This window comes from Sceloporus occidentalis, unplaced genomic scaffold (genome assembly GCF_023333645.1).
Source record: "Sceloporus occidentalis isolate IW3139 unplaced genomic scaffold, rSceOcc1.0.p SCAF_209, whole genome shotgun sequence".
NCBI classification, from domain to species: domain Eukaryota; kingdom Metazoa; phylum Chordata; class Lepidosauria; order Squamata; family Phrynosomatidae; genus Sceloporus; species Sceloporus occidentalis.
Genome location: NW_028317189.1, coordinates 195171 through 220553, shown reverse-complemented (window position 1 = coordinate 220553; position 25383 = coordinate 195171). Strand labels below are relative to the sequence as shown.

General features: G+C 49.9%; 1 protein-coding gene across 1 annotated transcript; it reads right to left on the bottom strand.

The window, feature by feature from the left end:
• Window positions 1-261: 261 nt before the first annotated feature.
• On the bottom strand, window positions 262-22765 carry LOC149277568 (histone acetyltransferase KAT6A-like). Its single transcript, XM_089502713.1, has 17 exons — window positions 22178-22765; window positions 12779-12887; window positions 11528-11643; window positions 10670-10751; window positions 10421-10556; window positions 9687-9982; window positions 9612-9617; window positions 9078-9184; window positions 6677-6792; window positions 6390-6531; window positions 6025-6186; window positions 5172-5265; window positions 4684-4915; window positions 4319-4517; window positions 3554-4108; window positions 2875-3142; window positions 262-2765 (listed from the first exon to the last, which is right to left on the bottom strand). Exons 1-17 carry the CDS (start codon window positions 22763-22765, stop codon window positions 262-264), a joined length of 5712 nt encoding a protein of 1903 aa, XP_089358839.1.
• Between the last annotated feature and the right edge of the window lie 2618 nt (window positions 22766-25383).

Genomic DNA, 25383 nt, shown 5'->3' with positions numbered 1-25383 from the left:
CACTTTTGTATAAACTGGAGAGAGTGAAAGATAAAATGAACAGAAAAAAAAACAAAAAAAAAAAAACCTTTCTACAGAAAAGAAAAGTTCAGCCCCACAAAATATTTTTTTGTAAGGAGGAAATAAAATAACAATAAAAAACATATAATATTAAATCTACAGCAAAGGGATACAAGGGAGAGGGAATAAAAGTCCTGTCAGTATAAAAGGCCGTATTTATAGTCTGCATGGGTAGAAGAGAAGCGGTGCCCCCCACCCCCCTCATCTCCGCATGTAAGGAGAGTTGAGAGTTTGTTTGGGTACAGCAGGGGAATTCATATAGGAGTGGTGAGGGGGTGGTGTGTACATCATATTTCCATGGGGATTCGGCTGCATAGGTTGTTGGGTATAGGCCTGGGCACCCATCATGCCCATGCCAACCTGCATGGGATACTGTGTTGTCTGGTTCATATAAGCTGCGTTGCTGTGATAAGAGCTGTTGACCATAGGCTGGGACATGCGGTAGCCGCCCATGGCATTGAGCGGGTTCATGGTGTTGACGTTGTATGGCGATGTGGACATTAGGTTGACACCCATGTTCATGCTCCGCTGGACGGTGAGTGCCCGGGCAGATGGCTGCATGCCCGGCGTGCTGCGCCCATATAGCTGCTGCTGGTGTGGGGATGGAGCCGCAGGCAGTGGGGCAGATTTGGAGCGAATGGATATATGCCCCTTGACGGGCATCTGGCTCTGAATACGCTGGCTATGAGGGATGCCCAAGTTGCCCGCTGACATGTTGCACTGAAGGAGGTTCATTGAAGGGGGAGGTGTCATGGTGGCTTGTGCTTGGGGTGCTCCCGCCAGGGGGTGGGAGGAGGTGAGCTGGGAAAGGCCTGAATTGGAAAGGGACACACTGTTTGCATAGGAGGTGACGGCCTGAGCATGGCTGTAAGGCATAGCATGAGGGTCCATGATAGTGTTGGTAAGTTGCTGCAGCTTGGCCAAGCTGAAGGTGGCTGAGGGCTGGGAGTAACCCCCGGCACCAAAATCCCCCGGGTAAATGCTGAGGTTGCTACCATTGCTCTGGTCTGGTATCTCCATGATCATGGGTGAAGGTCCAAAGCTGTTGTTCATGCTGCACTGTGACATAGGGGGCTGTTGCTGAGGGGGAGGCTGGGGCTGCTGCGGGGGCAACGGAGGCGGTGGAGGGGGTGGCGGTGGCGGTTGGCTGTTGCTGCTGCTAGGTGGCCGCTCCGAGGCACAGCTCTGAGGCGACTTTATACAGGCTTGCGTTGTCTGCATCATGCTTGCCATCCCAGCCATTTGCTGGCTTACAGCACAGCCATTCTGTGCCAGACTAGCTGAGGAAGGCATTCCCCCCGCGCCACTGGCATTGCCACCACTGGCATATGAACAGCTGCTCTGCGAGGAAATGCTACCACCTCCCATGCTAGAGTCATAACTGCTGGGGTTCTCATAGTTCTCAGTTGTGCTCTCAATGCTACCCAAGTCACTGAATCCACTATCAACAACCTGCTGAGAATGGTCTGAAACAGACGGTACATCCATCATCGGGCTGGTCGTTTCAAGATTCTGCATAGAAGGCGCAGAGAGGGATCCTGCGTCTGGGCTGATCTGCGGATACCCACTAGCTCCGTTGTTTTCCAAGGCTGGCGGAACGCAAGGACTGCTAGCCGAGCGCACAGACTGGCTGGGGTGGGAGTGTACCGAGGAGATCGGGCTGCCGTGGGCTGAAGGATGGCACTCCTCAGACAAGCCCAGCTGAGGGTCCTCCTCTGCCTGCGTGAAACTCTGCAAAGTCTGGCAGGCCGTTAGAGTTTCATCTTCACAGTCGCCATACGTGCCATCGTCTCGGTCACTGCCCTCTTCCTGTGTGAGCGACTGCACTGCCTGCACGGTCTCCAAATCCAGCTCTGTGTGGGGGATTTCTTCTTCACCCTCTCCTTCCTCGTCCTCTTCCTCCTCCTCCTTTTGCTGTTCATCTACCTTCTGTTGGCTCTCTTCTTCTTCCTCCTCCTCTAGACAAGGAGGGTCAGGCATGTCTGTGGCCTCTTGCCCGCTCTCCTCTTTTTCTTCCTCTTCTCTGCAACTTACAATACTTGGTTCCTGTGGAACCGGTTCTTCGGGGGCAGGTCCCTGCTCTAGCTCCTCACTCTCTTCTACCTCTTTCACTCCGTCATCCTCATCATCGGCATCATGGTCTTCGTGCTGGTTAGACGCAGTCGCGGTGGCCTCCTTTTCTTCAGCTCTCTCCTCTTCTTCTTGCCCAATCTCTTCTGCCACGGGTTGTGCCTCCTCTCTAGCTTCTGTCTGCCTCTCTGGAGACGCTGGATGGTTCTCAGCTTCCCGAGATGAGCCGCCACAACTACTACTGCTGCTGCTGCTTTCAGAAGGAGATGCTGGCTGAATGGTATCATTAACCGTTTCCTCCTCCTCTTCTCTAGTCTTCTCAACCACAGCTTGCCGCTCCTCCTCCTCTTGATCTTTTCTCTCCAGAAGTAGTTCTTCAGGAGGCTCTTCTTCCCTGGTCCTTGTCTTGCGGATTGGCCTGGTGGGTGGAGGATGAATGGGTGCTGGTGGAGGAGGATCGCGGTTGAGTTTGAAGCCAGGTTTCCGTCCAGGACGCTTCTTCCAGTGGAGGGGCTTCCTGCTCTTACCCTTGGGCCACCCTTTCTTTTTTATAGGGGCAGGTGCACAGGGTTCGGGTACAGAGACACTCTGCTCTGTGGAACGCACAGTCGAGGCAGGGGGTTGATTTGGTGGCCCTGAAACAAAAAAACGCCAAAAATATATTAAAGACTTAAAATTACTTCACTTAAAGCTAACTTTAAAATGAGAGAATTGTGTCATTGCAGCCAAGGCCTTTTCCCGTACCTTGTGATTGCTCGCTGTTCAATCTCCTCTTGTTTAATGGGCGGTTACGCCTAAGAAGGGTATGCGGGGTGAGGTAGGGGAAGTAACCAGGGGTGAAAGGTACACCATTGCCCTCCTCAGGCTCCAGCCTAGGCATTGGCCTCTCAGAGTCCGAATCAAAGGGCTCGTCCAGAACCTGGGTGGTCTCTGAAATGGTCTCAGTAACGACACTGCTGTTATGGCGGTGCTTGCGCTGACGCACTCGGCGTCTCCTGTGCGGCCCGGGCTTCTGGAACACAAAAGGGAAATAGGAGATTAGGTTCAAATATACATTTAAATAACAAAATTTTTTTTAAAATTGTGTGCGGCAAAAGTTGATACTAAACGGTTGTTGTCGCAGAAACCGAAAAGGCTCCTTAAAAATGTGGGTTGTTTTTATGTTAAATTATGGGATAAATGTATGAAGAATATATTAACAACCAAATCAATGAGTGCTTAATTAGGAAAACACTGACATAGGATGAAAAACACTTGAGTGGCCTCCTACATGTGGGCATAAAAACTCCTTTTTGATTTCATGTGTGTAATGTGATAATGCCATTAAATACACGCCGAGTTTGGATCATGAATATAAAGGAAGTATTTAAGTACAAGAGACCAGGGATTATTTCCGACAAGGGTTTTTTGTTTTTATACAAACCTTGCGTTTAAGTGTGGGTTTGGTAAGAGTAGGAGGGGAATCAGAGCGAAGACTATGGTTCTCCTCTTCCTCATCGTCGTCGTCATCATCATCATCATCCTCTTCCTCCTCGCTGCTTTCACTGAATCTTCTCAGCTGTGGGCGCTCGCTTTCAAAGCGCTGCGACAGTCTCTCCTGATGCTCCAAAAAGTCTCTACGCAAAAGAGGGGTCGCCAGTCTCTTCAGTCTACCCCTCCGAGATACAGGACGACCCCTTTCCCCGTTGCGTCTAGGAGGGCCAGTAGGTTCCCTGGCCAGAAGTCGCAGAAGATCAGCGGCCCTGTTAGTAGCTCCGAGGCCACGGCCTCGTCGACCACGTCTGCCTCTTCGACCTCTCCCCGGCTGTCTATTGGCTGGTAAGCTTTCACGAAAGAGATCCTGAAGCTGAAGAGGGTTTGGGTAGCGAGATGGCGGAGACGAGGAGCGAAGTGGTGGTGGACTCTTTTCTTTCTCCAAGACAGGACAAGTGTCTCGCTCCTTAAAATCCTTAAAGTCCATGCCTCTCAGGATCTGCTGCTACGGGTAAACGGTACGAGAAACCGTGTTAAGTGAAATAAGATGAAGTGAGATTACAACCTAAAAAGTATTATCTAGAAACTGTGGAGAGAAGATTTATTTCCTTGGGCTCCATAACCATTTCAAAACAAACTACAAAAGACGTACTTTTGCTCGCTTTTACATGCGCACTTCACACAGCCGCCGTCACAACCTCTGTGCGGTACTTACACCGTTGTCCTTCAGCCTCTGTGGATGTTCTTCGTCCTCTTCCTCTTCGGACTCCTCTTCATCATCCGATACTACAGAATTTGTGACAATAACCGGGGTCCACCTCAAAGCCTCGGGGTCCACTTCCACTTCCCGTGGCCGGGCCTGCAAGCGGCTCACGTGGGTCTGGATTTGCTTTTCCCGACGTACCAAAACAACCCTGAATGAGTAAATATTACGACAGATGTTAAAAAGAGACAGGCTAGACGTGAGTAAGACTCAAAAAAAAGAAAGGGCAATTCAGGAATGAGACAGGAATATAATGGGGGGTGGGGGCGAAAGGCATAAAAGAAAAAGTTACATGGGATACGGGAGCAGGGATTTACCGATCTCCTCGCTGCTCCAACATGCGCAGTTGCTGCAGGGTGGCGGCAATGTCCTGGGGGCAGATACCAGTAAGCTTGGTAAGTTTCTTGATACTCAGTTGTCGATCGCGGTTGTGGTGCAGACACTCAAGTATCACGCTTTTCCAGTACGCCATGTATGACAGCCGTCCGAGATCAGACAGCGGCTTTTCGGGAGAACCAGCTTGTCCCTCCCGCTTTGACAGGAGGTAACCTTTAAAGATAAAATATGTTAGGAAGGAACCAACATTTAACAGGCAAATGAGAATCAAATTGGCGAGTCTGTGCTCAACCAATAGCAACTTGGGTTGTTAAATACTTTTGTTGAATGCATATATCAGTCAAACGTCCTACACCCTCCCCTCCAACGTCAAAACTCAGACCTGCCACCAAAGGACGAGTCGGGAGCCATTTTCTCAGCATACCCCACAATACTACTTTGCCAATAAGAAGAGGTCAGCGTTTCTTACTGAAGTCTATGAGAAAGCGGCCGTATCCTTTCCTCTGGTATTGAGGGAGGATCATGATGCAGGACACGTTGTACTTCTGCTGGCAGTGTTTCTCCTGAAGAGACGAATACAATGTTACAGGTGAGAGAATGGACAATTTCCCAACATTATGCGCTAGGACACTGAGCAGTCTACATAATCTTTGGGTTTTTGTTTTACTCAACTACACTCCTTTCTGTCCCAGAGATACCAAATTCCTATTTCTAAGTTAAAAAAAAAGGAGCATGGCAGACACTCGTCGAGCAGCACTGGCCAGAGTGACCTCGTGGAGCAGAGTTGACATCATGCAACATGGCACAGCTTAAAATACTTGGCACATCTTCCCCATTTCTAGCACCAAATCATTATATGTCCCATGATTGCCCCCCCCCCCCCCGTTGTCCTGCCTGTCCAAACATGCTAAAAACATCCGTGTGTTCCCTGTGCGGAAAGAACAGCCAGATCTTGGCACCCCACCTCTACCAGGAGCACCCTGGATCAGTCAGACCAATATCCCGTCCGCCCCGGACACAGATACGCAGGAATAATGGAGACTCCTTATCGGGGCGCTTCTGGGAAGATAGCTGCTTCATCGCATTTGTCTAGACCTCCAGAATAGGATGAAGAACTCAACGTGTGGTCTGACCTACAATACAGCTCAGCAAGAAAACTGTGTCTCCGCCATACAATCACGAGTCCCCATTACTCTTCCCCGTCAGCCTTCCACCTGGAATTAGCTTCAGGAGAAATACCGCTGCCCGTGTAACCTACTTTGAGAAGCCCCCGCTCGGTGATTAAAGAACAGGTGCAGGCGAGGTGGGCCCTGGAAGCTCACCTTGGAGAAATATCCAACAAGATGACAGCCCTTCGCGTCGTTCTGCGTCAGCACGTAGAAGAGGAAAGGCTCCACGTCGTAATACAGAGTCTTGTGGTCCAAAAAGAGCTTCGCCAGGAGGCAGAGGTTTTGGCAGTAAATGGTGCTCACCTTTCCATCCACCTGAAGTAAAGGAGGATCCACAAAATGTCATAAGAGTCAAATGAACAAGCAGAATGTGGAAAAGAAGCTACCGGAGACATCAAATGAATGAAAAACCGAACAAAAAATAGGAAAACTGACACGGGGGGGGGTTGGCGGGGGTAAAGACACACTATGGGAAAATGTTTTGGGTAAGAACAGCTGCTGTTATTCACTGTGCTCACCTCAAAGACTGAAAGGTTGTCCTTGCGGTAGATTTCGTTGGCAGGCGGATGGTACCAGCTGCATTTCTTGGTATGTTGCTGCAGCATGGTGCGGCTTTTCATGTAACGGAGGCAGAACTCACACAGGTACAGTTTGGGCAGCCTGTCGGGGGGCAGAAACAGATCATTGCCGTCACAAATTAAAATGACGACGACGCATCTCGCTGCATCCGGAACGGACGCCCGCTCTACTCCAGGAAGAAGGAGCTTTAATGAATTAGGCAGATGGAATTTTAGGGACGCCTCACCTTGTGTACTCTTGAGGGTAGGGCGAGGAGTACCACGTCTGGATCTCGTATTTCCCAAACTCTATGACTGATGGGCAGCGCATCTGTGGGTCTGGAGGTCCACTGACTCCAACTCTCTGCAAGAGAAAGCAGAAAATATATACATCATACGTTCGGCGAAATTAGGATATCAGAACAGAGGAGCGGAAGTTAGCAAATCCGACATCGCCATTTAAGCGGCAACAAAGAAACAGACACATCGCAATCATGGACCTTATAGAGCCCCGGGTTCAACTCCATATAGTCCTCCTAGCCTGTCTATATTACCCAAATACTCCAACTACCATTCTACCCGGCACGTCTTGTCGCTTATAAGGCTGGCGTTAATTCGTTCTCCGGTCTGTCGCTATTACCTTTTCTGTACAGTTACCGACAGCTCCAGCCATCACTCAGTGTTACGCATTTAACCAAAGACACAAAAAACACCGAAAGCTTCCTGAAAAGCGAGGAAGAGCTAGAATGTTGCCCTCTCCGCAACGTAATAAGTTAAACGTACACGCCGACGGCACGCATGTACCGGTTTAAAGAGCGCACACACCGCGCATGTTTCTCGGTGCCAACGTTATGTCACCAGCCATAAAGGCGACTGACCTGAACGAGGTGCCGGGGGGCTCTTATTTCTCTCTCGGACCCTTCCTCCAGCTGGATGCCGAGGGTCAGAGCGCTCGCAGGACTCCAATACAGCTGCTTACACATGGCGCTAAGCGTCTACTAAAGTTGGGGGACACGAGGAGCCTTCGTCGCCCTCCCCTTTCCTCCCTCTAATCTTCTGTCTTGTTTGTCTCTCTCCCTCACATTGACCTCCCCTGGGCTCTCTCCTCCTCCTCTCCCTCCCCCTCCACCCTGTGACTAGGTGACAGGAGCCGTGGATTCTCCTGTGGGTACGAGCACAGCTGGATGGAAACTACGATTAACCAAAGGAGTACCAGACGAGTGACCAAGAAAGCGAGACTGACGGAGTCCGCGGGGAAAAAGCAAAGCTGTAGATCGGCTGAAGTTTGCTGAACAAATGATGGTGATGATGATGATGATGATGTGGAACAAGTGCTTTAAAAACGTGCGCAGCGCGATCGGCGCCCCGCGTCGTGCCCGAAATATTCCACTCTATTCCAGATTAAAAGCGCCCCCGCCAGATCTGACCTTGTTAGAGTACTTAGCGAGATCTTGGCGAAGCCGCGCAACCAGGTGCCGGCGACAACCTTAAAACGTCACAGAATGCCAGAAAAAAAAGAATCGTTTTACATTCTTTTATAAAGCTTTACAAAAAGGGGTCTGCGAGAGACTTTAAACCGAGAAACAAACAGAAAAAGACGCGCTCCCAATAGATCTAAGAGCTGGGATTCAATCCACAAAGATTACCACATCAAATCCCACAAAATAATTTATTACGCCGTTAGATTGGGGCTACCAATACCCGAGAAAAAAAAAAAAACACAAAGTAGAAAGATAATATTATGCCGCTATGCTGTGACATCAATAGGGTTAAAAGTTAGGCAGCGGTGAGGGCAGTAAAGGTGGGAATAGGGATCAGCCCCTTGGCCCACCTGCGACCGGACGCGCGGGACTTACTGGAACGCTCAACAATACAAGCATTAATGATTTCCATTGAATCACCGGTTAGCGTGGAAACCAGGAGCCAGACAGAGGTGTTTAAGAGCCAAAGGAACAAAGAGAAGCGTCCTTGGAAGCAGATGTCAGAGCTCTAACGCCATCGGTCCATCACTCGCAGGTGACGGGAGGTGAAGTTCCGACGCACCAACCGGGCTCTGCCGACGATCCGTTAGGGCAAAGTAAACCAGAAGTCAATAAATCCCTCCAGAAGGGCTTAATGCACAAGGAGCCATGAGTCTCAAGCTTTTTGGAGTACTCGACCGCCAAGAGCGCAAGTCCTTGAGGGCTTTTTGTCATCAGAGATGGGAGCTGCCCAGCAGAGCCATAAATTCTCTCCGTGTCACGCTCCCTCCCGGCACACTACACCCACGCCGGCTCAAACACTCCAACCGGATCACTGAAAACCCGCACCTCCCTGGTATCGCCAAGATCAGGGAGCTTCTGCCACAAGGGCTGAGCGGGCCCTGCATGGTGCATAGCATAATAACATCATCGCCGAGATGACATGCAATAAATGCAGGAGTTCGTCGGGGCTGCCCTTTTATTACGCCAGCGAAACCAGAGAGCTGAAACGTTCAACTCTTTAGACATTTTGACCGTGAATAAAAATAAATAATACAGATGGAGGGCATTGCATGACTTATAGCGAGTCCTCCAGGAAACCCGCCAAATTCTGACACAGGCCAAAGTATTGTACGGCGGCGGTCAGCAAACAGGTGAACGTGAAAGGACGGGACCGAGCGCTACGTACCTGCAGTGCCTGCTCCTGGATATTTTGGAAGAGCTCAATTTCTTTTTCGGACATCATGCCAAGTTGATCATCCCCATCCAGCTTGCTGTCCCAACCGTCTTGATTGTCTAGTAATTAAAATAATAGAGCTGATTTAGAATAATAATAAAAAAATAATTTATATCGAGTTAAGTTAAATGCAGAGATACTGTGAACGCCCCGCGTATGCAAATCACAGATCCTGCATATACACAGGTTTCACTCATGAACAGCTGGAGAGGCCCAGATCGCCTAAACGGGTCTTCCCACACCACTCACGAGAGAGATCCATGTGAATAAATACACGGTAAGCCCGGCTAATAGCTGGCATATAGATTGGGCAAACCGGCGCTCACCACCAGGAGACGTAAATTCCACTTTTATTTATGATCCATATTTACAACGATATTTATGGAGATGAGGCTCCTCCAGCCCGACGCGTTTCGTGCTGTCATAGGCAGCTACTACGTGTCTGTATTTGGTGGTTATTACAGCTTATTCATAACAAGCCCCAACCCGTTACTCGCCCCCAGTGCCCCTGCCCCTAACCCTACCTCACCCCCAGTGCCCCTGCCCCAACCCATCACTCACCCCAGTCCCCCTGGCCAGACTTGCGTGGGCCCCTCTTCCGTGACCGCTGCAGGGAGTAGTCAAGTGCTTCTGCCCGTGCCTTACGCCCATCAGGTGAGGGAGTAAAGAACTTCGTCAATCCGTCAATGAGACCCTTGGTTTTTTTGTTGAAGGGGACGGCTGTACCAGAACTCACGGAAGGATCTGAACTCCTACCGTCCTCCTCTGAGGACGACGACGACGACGTACACGAGGACAGCTTGCGTTTTCTCCCTCGGCCTGGGTTCCCCCGGCCTTTCCCAAACGGGCCTTTAGTCCTGCGGACAAAGAACGACGCAGTCAACAAACTGCTCTGTGTTACGTGAAAATAATAGCGCGTTATCGGTCCTCTCTCACGGGTGCATTCTGGTCATTTTCAGATGGATGGTTGCTGCCCACAAAGTACTTTAATAAAATGCATCTTACAAGGAGCAGGGAGGGGGTGGAAAAAGTTAAAATGCATTATGGGGTTCCTGCTGCATTATTTCTATAGGGACGCGGCTATCATACGCATTAAAGTGCAAAGGACGGCTGGAATGCCCATTTAAGTGATTTAAACCCCCTGTATGCCGCTTCGTATAACATCGAAGCAGGATATAAAAGCTCCACCGGCGGCACGACCCCCGCATCGAGAGGGGATCCATCACAGAAGGATTAACACCAAGACCCCCCACGTTTAGCTGAAACAGAAGGGAAAGGTGCGTCTGGACACTCACGTCGCGCTTTGCTTCTTTAAGCGGTTCTTGGGACGCCCGATGGGGTTGGCGTAACGCCGGCGGATCTGCGCGGCCTTCTTGTGAAGTAATTTCCGACCTTTCTTCCTTGGCCGACAGATCTGACAAATCCACATGCCTGGAACAGACGGGGCAGCGTGAGGGGGGGAAGCTTACAGCAAACTAGAGCTCACATAATAAAGCCTTATCCAAGACTTATATTATATTATATATCACCTGCGCAGATCTCACCTTTTGGCATCCTCGTGAGAGGGGGCTCGCAGCACTCCATGTGAAAGCCACGGTCACACGAATCACAGAACAGCATATTGTCCTGGAAGAGATGGGGGAGAAAAAACCAGCAATAAAGGGGTTAATAACAGAATAAAAGCAGATAAATGAAATGTGCAGGTTACACGGGGGGGGGGGGGGGGGGGGCAGCTTCCCCGGCCCCGACGATGTATAATGCCTGTCCAGTGACGGGAACGCCACCAATGTAACAGTTATGCATTATATATATATATATATATATATATATATATATATATATATATATATATATATATATATATATATTATCAGCTTGCAGGATCACCATAATGGGGCGGCCCTTCACAGTGTTGCGAAATCAAAGGGAGAAATCCCACAAACAAATGGTCCCCTAATTCTGTTCCAATAAACTTCCAGACCTGGAGGCCACCATTGTTGACGGTCATGTGATATGTTGGGTGAACCCTCCCTTCTCGATCACCACACTGAGCCGCTGCTTTACAGCAACGCTAATGAAGTCCGCTCCTCTATTGACTTTCATTAGCCAGTCTCTCTAAGCCACTGTATTGCTTAACACAGGCCGCATAACACGCAGAGTGTTTAGTAGATCAGGACAAACGCGGCTAACGTGCAGCTGCCAGAAAATATCGGTAATAAAAAATGAAGTGGCCGACTCCCGCACACTCCCTCCTTAGCAGATAATGCCCAATGACAAAGGGAATTTTAAAAGGCAAGAACTAGGGTGTTAAACACAAATTAAAAAGAAGACATTTGCAAATATGTGCAGAGAAGAAGAAACGGGACACCTACTGCTGAGGGAACGCGGCAGGTGATACTCACAGCATTTTTGCCTTGATCGCGGCACGAGCTGCAGGTTTTGCATTCGATACATTGCCAGCGCAGGGCTTTCACACGCACTGTTAGCTCGGGGGAGAACTTGAGACACGACGGGTGACCTAAGCCGGGGGAAGAGAAAATCCATGAAAAAACGCAACAGAATGATAAACGTCATATATACGCTTTTTGCACATTTCATGAATCTTTCCACCGCAAACACAATAAATGGACATCTTAAGGCCCATTCTACAGTCAAAAGGTAGATTTTAAAATATTAGCATTATTCTCTTTTTTTGCATTAATTTTGTGGCAGACAGTTTAGAAGGGGGGGGTCAATTTTAGAAAATACCTTAATATATACAGATTTCTTTCTGGGTGCCTGTTTCGCAAATGCAGGGACCACCCTATACGCATTTACCCCATCCCCCGCCCTCGGCCATTTGTAGGGCAGGACCGTGCGCGTGGCATGGGAACTGCCAGTCAGTGCTGGTTCGGTGGGCGCTGAAGACGGGGGTCTCTTCACGCTTATTTGCATACGTGACAAGGATTCAATTTCAATGGGAGTGCTTTAGGGCCACTGACTGGCTTCAGGCAGCAAATTTGTGGTGGAGGGCAGCTGCTGCAGCATGGCTGCAGCTTCTGTGTCAGGTGCTCCCCCCCATTTCGGAAGAATGCACATTAAAGCACTCACAGACAGGGGGACAGAGTTAAAACAACACGCCGTCTTCTTTAGAGGGGATGTCAGGGACATTAGACGGTCCCTTTTACCCACTGGTGTGTAGGAACACTGCAGGCTCTGGAAGGAATTGCACGAGGATCCCGGTGCGACACCCAGTGGTGAGAGAAGAGTACTACACCCGCAATCGTGAACGGCAAACAGTGACAGTTATCACAGACTCTGGATTGTAAGCTCTATTGGCCAGGACCCTCCCGACCTTTTGTCTCCAAGTTAAAAGCGTTATCTCTGTTCTGTTGGCTCACAGTACTTCGCCGCAGCATATTCCGGTATAACGATGAAGTCACACGCTGGGTACTGCGCAATTTCCCAGTAATTCTTATAAATCTGTTTATTGGCCGGGGGTCTTAATTTAAAGCTCTTATCATCCTGGCTCGGGGTTCTTTGCCATCAGTGGCAGGGCACGGCTTGTAGGCCTCGTACTCCACTCACATCACTGAGCCGAGAGAGAGAGAGTGGGGTGCGGCTCACCCCTGTGTGACCCGGCGGACCGCTTCCCGGTAGACCTCCGTACTCACCGCTGTTGCCGCAGTCTGCGCACGAGATGAGCTCCTCCGGCTTCTTCTCCCGGTTATGCTCCTTCGTTCCCAGACAGAAACTGCATATGGGGATTGGTTCGGCTACCGGCTGCAAACACACAGAAACACACGCTCGTTATAAACGCTCACCGCGACCACAGTGAATACCGCGTGTATATTGCGTGTATACCGCGTGTAAACTCAATAGCGTCCCCCCTATTCACACCACAGAGGATCGGTTACACAGCGACGAGCCACATCACGGCTGCAGGGCAGCGCTCACACACACTCCTAAACACGGAAAGGATTTGGGGGGAATTTGAGGGATTTTTAGCACACGCTGCCAGTGGCTTCAGGAAACAGCATTTTTTTATTTTTTTTACAGGGCGTTTCTGCCAAGTTTAGGACAAAATCTGTTTTTCGTGAAGAAAAACAAAGAAACAATGAAAAGGGCGGAAAACGCAGGAGAAAGAAGAAGGAAAAAAAACAAAAAACTTGATGTGGCCCCCCTGTACGTCCCGGTACACATAACCCCCTGGTACACATACCCCCCTGGTACACATACCCCCCCGGTACGTCCCGGTACACATACCCCCCTGTACGTCCCGGTACACATACCCCCCCTGTACGTCCCGGTACACATACCCCCCCTGTACGTCCCGGTACACATACCCCCCTGTACGTCCCGGTACACATACCCCCCCTGTACGTCCCGGTACACATACCCCCCCTGTACGTCCCGGTACACATACCCCCCCGGTACGTCCCGGTACACATACCCCCCTGTACGTCCCGGTACACATACCCCCCCTGTACGTCCCGGTACACATACCCCCCCGGTACGTCCCGGTACACATACCCCCCCTGTACGTCCCGGTACACATACCCCCCTGTACGTCCCGGTACACATACCCCCCCTGTACGTCCCGGTACACATACCCCCCTGTACGTCCCGGTACACATACCCCCCTACGTGTGCACGGTACACAGGGCCGGCTTCGGTACTGGTACAGCATTAACCCTTTGCATTTCAGACAGCAAGAGGAAACTACACGGATCTATACACAGGTGACAGCGTATTGCCCAATAGTGTAGCCGCGGTGCCGCCTCTCTAAGCAAACGAACGGATTATAAGCCACGGGCCATCAAATAAAAGGACAGACCACTAGTTTTAATTAATGTTAATAAACGGACATTGTGTTTGAGGCATCGATTTCCCCGTAAGGTCTGGCCGCCCGCGTCTCACCCGCCCGGTGTCACAGCAGATGCCCTCCATCCGCCGACCAGGACCACAGGAACGCGAGCACAGAGGGCTGGAGACACCCGAGTATGCCGAGCCGCCGACGGGGCCGCATACGCTTACAGGCGCGCCGACGGGGCCGCATACGCTTACAGGCACGCCGACGGGGGCGCATACGCTTACAGGCACGCCGACGGGGGCGCATACGCTTACAGGCACGCCGACGGGGGCGCATACGCTTACAGGCACGCCGACGGGGGCGCATACGCTTACAGGCACGCCGACGGGGGCGCATACGCTTACAGGCGCGCCGACGGGGCCGCATACGCTTACAGGCACGCCGACGGGGGCGCATACGCTTACAGGCGCGCCGACGGGGCCGCATACGCTTACAGGCGCGCCGACGGGGCCGCATACGCTTACAGGCGCGCCGACGGGGCCGCATACGCTTACATAGGCTCAGTCTTTGCCTTTTTATGTAGTTGCTACTATGGCCTGATCACCAGCGTCACTTTTGGTTTCTAAACATTTTCACAAAATGTGGAAATTGGGGTGGATCTGGGTGGCAGCACAAAAATGTAGGAGCCAATAATGCTTTTATTTTCATTTATTTCCCCCACGGTCTGCAGTTAAAGGATGTTTATGGGGGAAATACAACATAAAACACAACTTTCTTCAGTGCCGCACCACTCTGCACAGTACCGCAGTTAACCCCTTCACGGCAACAGGTATTTTACACCATAAAGACTCAAGCTGGTGTGTTTAACCACTATTCTTACACACACACTGACACCATACAGTAATCCTCACACACACCTTCCCGTAACACACGCCAAGATTCTACACTCATGTATACACATACACACACACACACACTACACGCTGACACACGCTAATGCCGTACTGTAATATAAAGACCGCTCTCACATGCACATACTACTCAACAAACACACACACACTGGTGACAAAACTATACATATATAAAAATACACACTAACGCTATGAACACATACACACTGAATATAGCGCTGCAATACAACAGACATACTGACTCCTGCACTAAACATACACACACACACTCACAGCACTATACATATACACACACTGATACTACAGCACCATACATATACACACACTGATCCTCACAGCACTATACATATACACACACTGATCCTCACAGCACTATACATATACACACACTGATCCTCACAGCACTATACATATACACACACTGATCCTCACAGCACTATACATATACACACACTGATACTCCAGCACTATACATATACACACACTGATCCTCACAGCACTATACATATACACACTGATACTCCAGCACTATACATATACACACTGATACTCCAGCACTATACATATACACACACTGATACTACAGCACTATACATATACACACACTGATACTACAGCACTATACATATACACACACTGATACTCCAGCACCATACATATACACACACTGATACTACAGCACTATACATATACACACACTGATACTCCAGCTCTATACATATACACACACTGATACTCACAGCACTATACATATACACACACTGATACTCCAGCACCATACATATACACACACTGATCCTACAGCACTATACATATACACACACTGATACTCCAGCTCTATACATATACACACACTGATACTCACAGCACTATACATATACACACACTGATACTACAGCACTATACATATACACACACTGATACTACAGCACTATACATATACACACACTGATCCTACAGCACTATACATATATACACACTGACTCCAGCACTATACATATACACACACTGATACTACAGCACTATACATATACACACTGATACTCCAGCACTATACATATACACACACTGATACTCCAGCACTATACATATACACACACTGATCCTACAGCACTATACATATACACACACTGATACTCCAGCACCATACATATACACACACTGATACTACAGCACCATACATATACACACACTGATACTCCAGCACCATACATATACACACACTGATACTCCAGCACCATACATATACACACACTGATACTACAGCACCATACATATACACACACTGATACTCCAGCACCATACATATACACACACTGATACTCCAGCACCATACATATACACACACTGATACTCACAGCACTATACATATACACACACTGATACTACAGCACTATACATATACACACACTGATACTACAGCACTATACATATACACACACTGATCCTACAGCACTATACATATATACACACTGACTCCAGCACTATACATATACACACACTGATACTACAGCACTATACATATACACACTGATACTCCAGCACTATACATATACACACACTGATACTCCAGCACTATACATATACACACACTGATCCTACAGCACTATACATATACACACACTGATACTCCAGCACCATACATATACACACACTGATACTACAGCACCATACATATACACACACTGATACTCCAGCACCATACATATACACACACTGATACTCCAGCACCATACATATACACACACTGATACTACAGCACCATACATATACACACACTGATACTCCAGCACCATACATATACACACACTGATACTCCAGCACCATACATATACACACACTGATACTCCAGCACCATACATATACACACACTGATCCTACAGCACTATACATATACACACACTGATACTCCAGCACTATACATATACACACACTGATACTCCAGCACTATACATATACACACACTGATACTCCAGCACTATACATATACACACACTGATACTCCAGCACTATACATATACACACACTGATACTCCAGCACTATACATATACACACTGATACTCCAGCACTATACATATACACACTGATACTCCAGCACTATACATATACACACTGATACTCCAGCACTATACATATACACACTGATACTCCAGCACTATACATATACACACACTGATACTCCAGCACCATACATATACACACACTGATACTACAGCACTATACATATACACACACTGATCCTACAGCACTATACATATACACACACTGATACTCTAGCACCATACATATACACACACTGATACTCTAGCACCATACATATACACACACTGATACTACAGCATCATACATATACACACTGATACTACAGCACTATACATATACACACACTGATACTCCAGCACTATACATATATACACACTGATAGATACTCCAGCACCATACATATCCACACACTAATACTCCAGCACCATACATATACACACACTGATACTCACAGCACTATACATATACACACACTGATACTCCAGCACTATACATATACACACACTGATACTCCAGCTCTATACATATACACACACTGATACTACAGCATCATACATATACACACTGATACTACAGCACTATACATATACACACACTGATACTCCAGCACCATACATATACACACACTGATACTCACAGCACTATACATATACACACACTGATACTCCAGCTCTATACATATACACACACTGATACTCCAGCACTATACATATACACACACTGATACTCCAGCTCTATACATATACACCAACTCTGATGTGCAGTACGTGACCACACTAGGTGCGCTCCCCGCTGTGATGTGTAGGGTGCGGGGTTCAATATGGCAGAGCCATTTGTCCCGCACAGCCCTGGGCGCCCAGAAGTGGCTTCTATTTGCCACGGCGACCTACAGTTTGCCAATCCCTGACCTTATAATAGGAGAACTGCGTTCATCACATATATACTAATCTTCCTCTATCAAGCCAAAATAACACTGCTGAATCTGCATAATCATACAGTCTATACCTCTAGTCTACTACTTGTCATGTCACGTCTACCCGCTGTACAGCGCTCCGGAGTATGATGATGCTATAATAAATACAGCAGCTTTATTGGTCGTGTCGGAGATGTCCTTTCAGCGCGTTAAATTCCTTCATGACGAGGCCACGATTAAGCTCCAGAATCTCCAGCAGGTTGCCGGGGGGGGGGGGGGGGGCGGACAGTTATTTGGAGAGGACGCATTTTGCTCCTAAAAGCCAGCGGCTGAACACGTAGGCAGCGAACAAGAAAGCCCAATAAAACAGATGTCTGGAGGAGGCTGGAGCAGGGAAGTGTCTCTCAATCTGTGACGTTCTATAAACACAGCGAGCAGAGACCGCAGAGAGGCTATAAATAACACGCGAGGACGCCGCTCGCTCGCTGCAAGCACTACCTACCTGAGCGGCATCCGAACGCCGCCGTACGCTTAAACCCTCCGCTGTGGCTGCAGGGGTTAAAAAAAAAAAATTAATATAAAAAAAAAAACCAAAAAACCCCATGCTTTCGGCCCCCGGTTTGCAGCTGCCGCCAAGCAGAGAAAATCTAGCCGCGCGTTTACAGCAAAGAAGGCAACGAAACAAGAGAAAAACGCTAAATAACCCGCATGCTTCCCCGGGCGGACATTTTTGTATTATGTGGTATTAGTTTACTATACGTCTCCGTCGCACACACCAGCGGCGAGCTTGTCCCTTGTATCGATCCGACAGCCTCCTCATCACTGATACTACAGGAGATAAAGCCTCGCTGGAAGAGGGACAGCGAGAGGCTCCTGACTCTTAGTGACCGGTACGTGACTCGCAGACCTATCACAGCCGGCAACCGCTTGCGGCTCGCACGGTGACAGGGAATGGCAAGAATTTTACTTTATACACAGTCCCTCCGCTCGGGAGTTCAATGCATCTTTCCTCACACCTTTACATAACACCGAAACCGACCGCACATTGTGGCCCCTGGGGTTGCAGCGAGGAGCGCCGCGCGCCACGGGCAGGAGAGCCGCCAGCCGCTTCCGTTAAAGTCGTTTGCTTTAACCGCTCACCGGGTGCAGCAAGGCTTGCGCACGACGCTTGTGACCCCTAAAACGCTGCTGCTTATGGCCTTTTGGGTTACTTTATAGTCATTTCTATCAATAACCCACCCAGTGGTGCGGAAAACAAATAAATACCCCCAGCTGAATTATTTAATTATTGCCAGGACGGAGATGTTTAACACTATTGCTAACTTTCTACTGAGAGGGAAAAAAAAAAAAAAAAAAAAAAAAAAGAAGGTCTCCTAAAATGAAGAAGCATTTTATTTATTTTTATATAGTGGCTTCATATGCCACGGCGCTGTACAACGGGGTATCCTAGCGAGGTAACTGCCGGGTGCGGGTAGCGGGCGCTGCACTGCGTTACCATCTAGCAGAGCAGACGAGGGTTTAAAGAGCCGGACATAAAACTTCAAACGCTGGAACGCTTCGGTTAAACAAGCATTTATCTGATCATCAATCACAGGAGAAATACAAAGGATCGGGATTCCCGATAACAGGAGAAGCGCAGGCAGAATTACAATCTACTAGCAGCACAGGGGGCCGTGTATGGACCAACCCAGAGCCCAACATACCAAGTTACCCCCGGCAGAACTCCGATACCGGCTTCATGCCATCAGAGAACCCATTGGATTCAGCAAGCGGAGGCCAGTCAAGAGTCTGACCGTGCTGGTCTACATACAGTAAACAGATTGGATAGACTCGGCTACGGCCCCCCGGGGGGCTGCTGCATTTCTCTTTTGTGTAATGGGCCAACCTAGTGTATCCACCAAACTGTTCAGGCCAAGTTTAAGGTCTGAAGACCAGCAGTACTAGCAAGGACTTCGATGAGCGATGTGGTTACTTTACAATGCATTACGAAGAAGCAAGAAGGGCCGAGCCGGACTGGAGTCCTTAAAATTCACAACGAATTATCGGCAAACACCCACCTGAAAGAAGCCCAAAACCAACACTGGGCATTTCCAACGCATGGTCTGTAAAGTGTAAAAAAAAATATATATATATATATATCAAAGAGATGCCTGCACGCTCCTCGATGCCCGTATCGCGACAGAGGTGCGTTCCGCTACCCCAAATCCACATTACCGTGGCCATCGTCTGAACCCAACCATACTGCCCCCGGAGGGGCAAATATACCTGAATTACAGCAACCAGCCATCTTCACCTCTCCGTTCCCAAGGGGCGAGCGATCCACAGCTATACCTAACAAACAGAGGTGGCTTTACGAGTCGGAAGACAATACCAGAGCCCATACAGCCGTTAATTATCAGGTTGCAACAACCCTGCTGGGAAAGGTCAGACATACCACTAATCTGCCGGCGACACACCGCGTGATCCCGCCGCAACAGAATAAAGAAGTAAAAGCAGAGAGACTCCCGATTGCTGAACAGCATAGTGGGAACTGTCCCATTTCCTTCAATATCCAGTTATTTATTCAATGGTTTCATAACACGGTAACGATCATCCATGCGCCGTGTTATGTGTATCATGCAACGGGTGCTAATTATGGGCACATAATTGTTCGGAATCGAGAACGTAAATTCTGCAAACAGAGAGCTCGGCCGAGGCTTAAAACTCCTTCGCTGCCGGCGAGCCTTCTGTGGGGCCCGACCAGCTAAACAAATGAACATCGGGCTTCATACGAAACGGGTCGGCTACATGATGCGAATAATCATTACATTTTCACGAGAGAATTCTTATAACATAACATATATAACATATATAACATAGTCGGGCACAGACGGTTCCATTAACCTTTCAACTAATAAGTAAACTTTTCCCTTAACATCATTTTTCTCCAGACATGATTCACATTTTATTATTATTATTTTTCTTTTTACACAAAACCAGCTCGTTAGCATAAGAATAAATGTTACCTTAAATCCGTATTTATTACAGCGCGGGTGTTTTTTTTCTTTGGTAGTTTTGGTTGAGCCGCGTCCCTTTCCTGCGCTCGCCGGGCGCAATTCCAGCCAATCCGAAAGGCAGACTTTCTCCAGGGACGGCTCAACATCTGGAGAAACGCCTGTCGCCGACCCCCGCCAGCCACACGAATCCACCAAGCGGCTCGAGTTTCCCGCGTACCGGACTCGCCAGCGTTGCAGAAGAACACAGGCTGCGAACTTATTCTCAGTATAGTTGTACAAACTATTACACTCGCGGAAAGCAGCGTTCAACGGACCCGGTAACCGCGAAGCCGGCTTCTCACACGTCGGTCAAAACGAGACATTTCCCCGCGGAGTCTACCAACAAAACCACCGCGGGCTTGAACAGCGCATGAAGAGCCGGCCCGAAGAGCAGCAGACGCGGCACGATCCGTGTTTAACTCTTCAGAGATACGGCGGGACGTCGCCGTGTGTCACGAACGGCCCGTGTGGCAGGACGAAAGCCCCGCCGAGTAACGTTTCAGCTGAACCGGAGATTTAGAGAATAAACCCCTTTCCTTAAAGCATTTGTTTAAAGAAGAAAAGTTTTCACCTTATTAAAAGGCCTATGCGAGCCGGATTGTTTATTCACTGAAGGAACTATGCATTACAGGGGGGGGGGCCTTACACACGCGGGGAGGGGGGGCTTACACACGCGGGGAGGGGGGGCCTTACACACGCGGGGAGGGGGGGCCTTACACACGCGGGGAGGGGGGGCCTTACACACGCGGGGAGGGGGGGCCTTACACACGCGGGGAGGGGGGGGGGGGGCTTACACACGCGGGGAGGGGGGGGGGGCTTACACACGCGGGGAGGGGGGGGGGGCTTACACACGCGGGGGGGCTACACACGCGGGGGGGGCTACACACGCGGGGGGGGGCTACACACGCGGGGGGGGGGGCTACACACGCGGGGGGGGGGCTACACACGCGGGGGGGGGCTACACACGCGGGGGGGGGCTACACACGCGGGGGGGGGCTACACACGCGGGGGGGGGCTACACACGCGGGGGGGGGCTACACACGCGGGGGGGGCTACACACGCGGGGGGGGCTACACACGCAGGGGGGGGGAGCTACACACGCAGGGGGGGGGGAGCTACACACGCAGGGGGGGGAGCTACACACGCAGGGGGGGGAGCTACACACGCAGGGGGGGGAGCTACACACGCAGGGATCTACCAGAGTCGAACCTTCATAACATTAAATGAAATCAGAGAGCCGAAAGCTCCACTCACCTGCACACTCACACTTTAGACCTGCGTGTCTGGAGGTCAGTCAAACATAAACGCCAATACGGCTAGTATCGCTTTTGCTGGTTTAACGCACAAATCAGCTTACCTTGTCCTTTTCATGAGGGAGCAGACATACAGGGGGCAGCGAGGCCAGGGACTCCCACCCGTGCCTGCTCTCTACCGCCTTGGCATTCAGCTTATACAGCGAGCCTTCCTTGACAATTCTTCCGTGGCCCAGGGCCCGCTTGACCGCAAGCCGCAGCTGCTGGTGGAACGCCGCGCCGGTGTTGCCCCCAAAGGCGGCAGCGACGTCCCTCTGGCTCCGCAGGAAGCGCTCGACGCTCTTCAGAGAGGAGCCCCCCGGCTCGGACAAGCCTTCCAGTGCCCTCCTCAAGAGCCGATGCCAGTCCACACCCTCCGGGCGTCCGTGATGCCTGGTAGTTTTAGTCATTGCGAATCTCCCAGGGTTATCGGGGTCTTTGTAAGAATTCTGCCCTTTATTGGAGACCTTAAGAACTGTTCCATCCTTAACACTGAGCTCTAGCTGCTCCAAGACCGTGTGCCGGTCAAGACCATGGGACGTGGACACCGCGTTGCAAAGCCGTTCCTCCGATGGGCGCTGCTTCTGTTTCTTAACCTTCCTGATGGCCTCCAGGATCCATTGCGTGTATAGAGGATTTGCCAGCTTCACCATGATGACTGTATATCCATAGAGGTTTAGCCCTGGTCCTGGAGGGAGGAAAGGAGGCTGGCACTGCCCGGAGGCTTGCTCAACATAGCATATGCTAGACTACAGTCACACCAGCCTCACCAAAGTCCGAGGGGGGATTAACAACAGAGGATTTCTAATATTTGCTGGGTACAAGTTCTAAAACACTACCAAGGTGGACTGGTTCAAATCTGAAAGGTAAAAAAAAAAATAAAAAAAAGAACATCACACAAAGGCAGCGACAGCAAATAATTCAAAGAGAATATTACACAAAAGCCAAATAACAATAAGCGAGGCTGTCTGACGCCAATACTTCTCTAGTATATATCGCTCTATGGCGGATAGAAACCAAGTCTGAAGAAAAATGAATGATAAGCTCGACCTGATTGCCAATGGTTGTCGGCAGATCACAATACCCCCCCCCCCCCATTCATTTATCCCGACATAGCCTGTAAAGTTGGCATGAACAAGAATCACACGCACGTCAACGTCCACCCGGCCCACAGGTACACGAGCCCACCGGCATGCCCCCGAGGCTCGGCGATCAGGTGGACGCTATCGCCATACCCAAATAACTTCTGGTTACCTATTCTAGGATGCCTGCTATTCTCCCGCGAATGCTCGGCTACTAGTAGCCATTTATGTCTTTCTCCTGCAGAAGATGCCGTGAAAAGAATACAATGAGAACACTCATAACACAACAGAAACGTAGAATCTGACAGCGGTAGGTTTAAATTCCCTTGCTGTGTTCATCTCTACCACCTATGCTGGGAGGCGGCGCAACCCTCTTCAGTAAAGTAAAACTTTAGGATTACATCTAAGCAGTTAACCTTCTAGTTTTAGACAGACTTTTATTTCCCTTATTTACATCTCACAAAGTCCTTGCACCCCAAGCTCCCAGTGTTTTTCCCCGTCCGCAAGCAGGTGGGGGGGAAAAAGGCATGTAGGAGAGCGCTCTCTGTGCGGCGGGGGGGGGGGGTTGGTTTTCTCGGCTAACACCAACAGCTCGCACTCGCAAGGTGCATCGACAACGTTTACAAGACGACAAACGCCAAAACTCTGAAAGCCACAGGAAATCACTTTTTTTTTTTTTTAGCACTTTGCAACCTAATCACCTGCAATGGGTTAATTCCGAGTGTAAGACGGCAGGCAGACCATTCACCTATAGGGGTAACGCGGACTCACACCCCGAGCATTCAATAACACCTATCGACACGCAAACACAGGACACGCGCGGAGCGGGGTGCGTTAGCGCAGGGGGGGGACAGACTTTGCGTAGGGCAAACACACGTAAGAGCCGCGGCATTTGTTTACATCGCTTGTACACACAGCAGAAAGAAAACACGTGTGACACGTGTCACAATCCCAGGGATTAATAAAGGAAAAGGCGGAATGAGCCTTGGAATGGCCGCGTTACGTGATCCACCTCGGAGCATGCACGCACAAGCCAGGCTTTGCAACAGGTGAGCAGCGGAGTACCTAGCCGGTCGGCGACCGCGCGCTGCGTTTACACATGCAGAGGCACATGCGGCATTGGCACAGATATGAAAGTTGAGATGGGTATGCATATGGACAGATGGAAAACACAGATGGACGTACGAACACACACACAGATGGCACAGGTGGGCCCAGAAACACACCAGCGGTGCCAATTACAGAAAGAATACAACAGGATCAGGGGTTAGCAGGCCAGACCCGGCGTAGCACACACACAGAACACACATGTGGCGGAACACAATAACACAACAAAGGGGGGACCCTGTCTGCAGCACAGCAGCTTCAGGGGGAAGCAGAGCAGCGTTACACAGCCCAGCGAGCCCAATGCACAGATATACTCAGCATCATCGTGGAAAGCAGCGCACTCATTTCCCCGCTCATCAGGAGGCTCTGCTGGGTATATAAGCCAGCAGTCACTCACAGCCAGTGTGTGGAGATTATTTACAGCAGCTGCTCGGCTAGCGGGTTATAGAGATGCTCGGTAACACTACAGAGAGCAGCGTGTAACCATAATGCCTGCTGTGTGCATCCCAGGGACCAGGGGTTCCCTGTCAGCCCTCCCCGGGTGAGAGTAGTACGCGAGTCCCCGGCTTGCTCAGACGACGTAGGCCTCAAGCCAGGGCCTGGCAAGAGGTCGGGAAGCGGCCCCAAGAGAAGCCCGAGAGCTCGGGAACGACCCGCAGCAACACACGGAGGAAGCGGAGAGAGGTCACGGATAAGAAAACATAGCGAAAATGCTGGTCGCTTACCGGGTGTCCCAGGAGGCAGCAGCGACGGAGCGCGGAGACACCCCGGGCTGATGCGGCGGCCATCTTGAAAAGCGAAACCAAGGGGAGGTGAGCCAAAGCTGGGAACAGCGCGGGGGTGGAAAGTGAGGTGTTTGGAACAGCACAGAGGGAGGATAGTGTGGTAACAGGAACAGCGCGGAGGGAGTTGCGTTAGGGAACGGAACAGCCCAATGTAAACCAGTAGGAGGTGAATGGAACAGCCGGAACACAGAGGCGGGGATGTTGTGAAGATGTCACTCCAAGGGAGGCGACTGTTGCAAAGTGGGTGTGTCTTTAGTTCATGGAAAACGAAATCCGTTACCAACCAGGAGGAGCTTG

Coding starts and splice junctions, on each gene's coding strand:
- LOC149277568 (XM_089502713.1), bottom strand. CDS start 22,765: ATGGTGAAGCTGGCAAATCCTCTATACACGCAATGGATCCTGGAGGCC. Junction 6,187..6,389: donor ACAACCTTTCAGTCTTTGAG/GTGAGCACAGTG, acceptor CCTTTACTTCAG/GTGGATGGAAAGGTGAGCAC. Junction 3,143..3,553: donor AACCCACACTTAAACGCAAG/GTTTGTATAAAA, acceptor TTTGTGTTCCAG/AAGCCCGGGCCGCACAGGAG.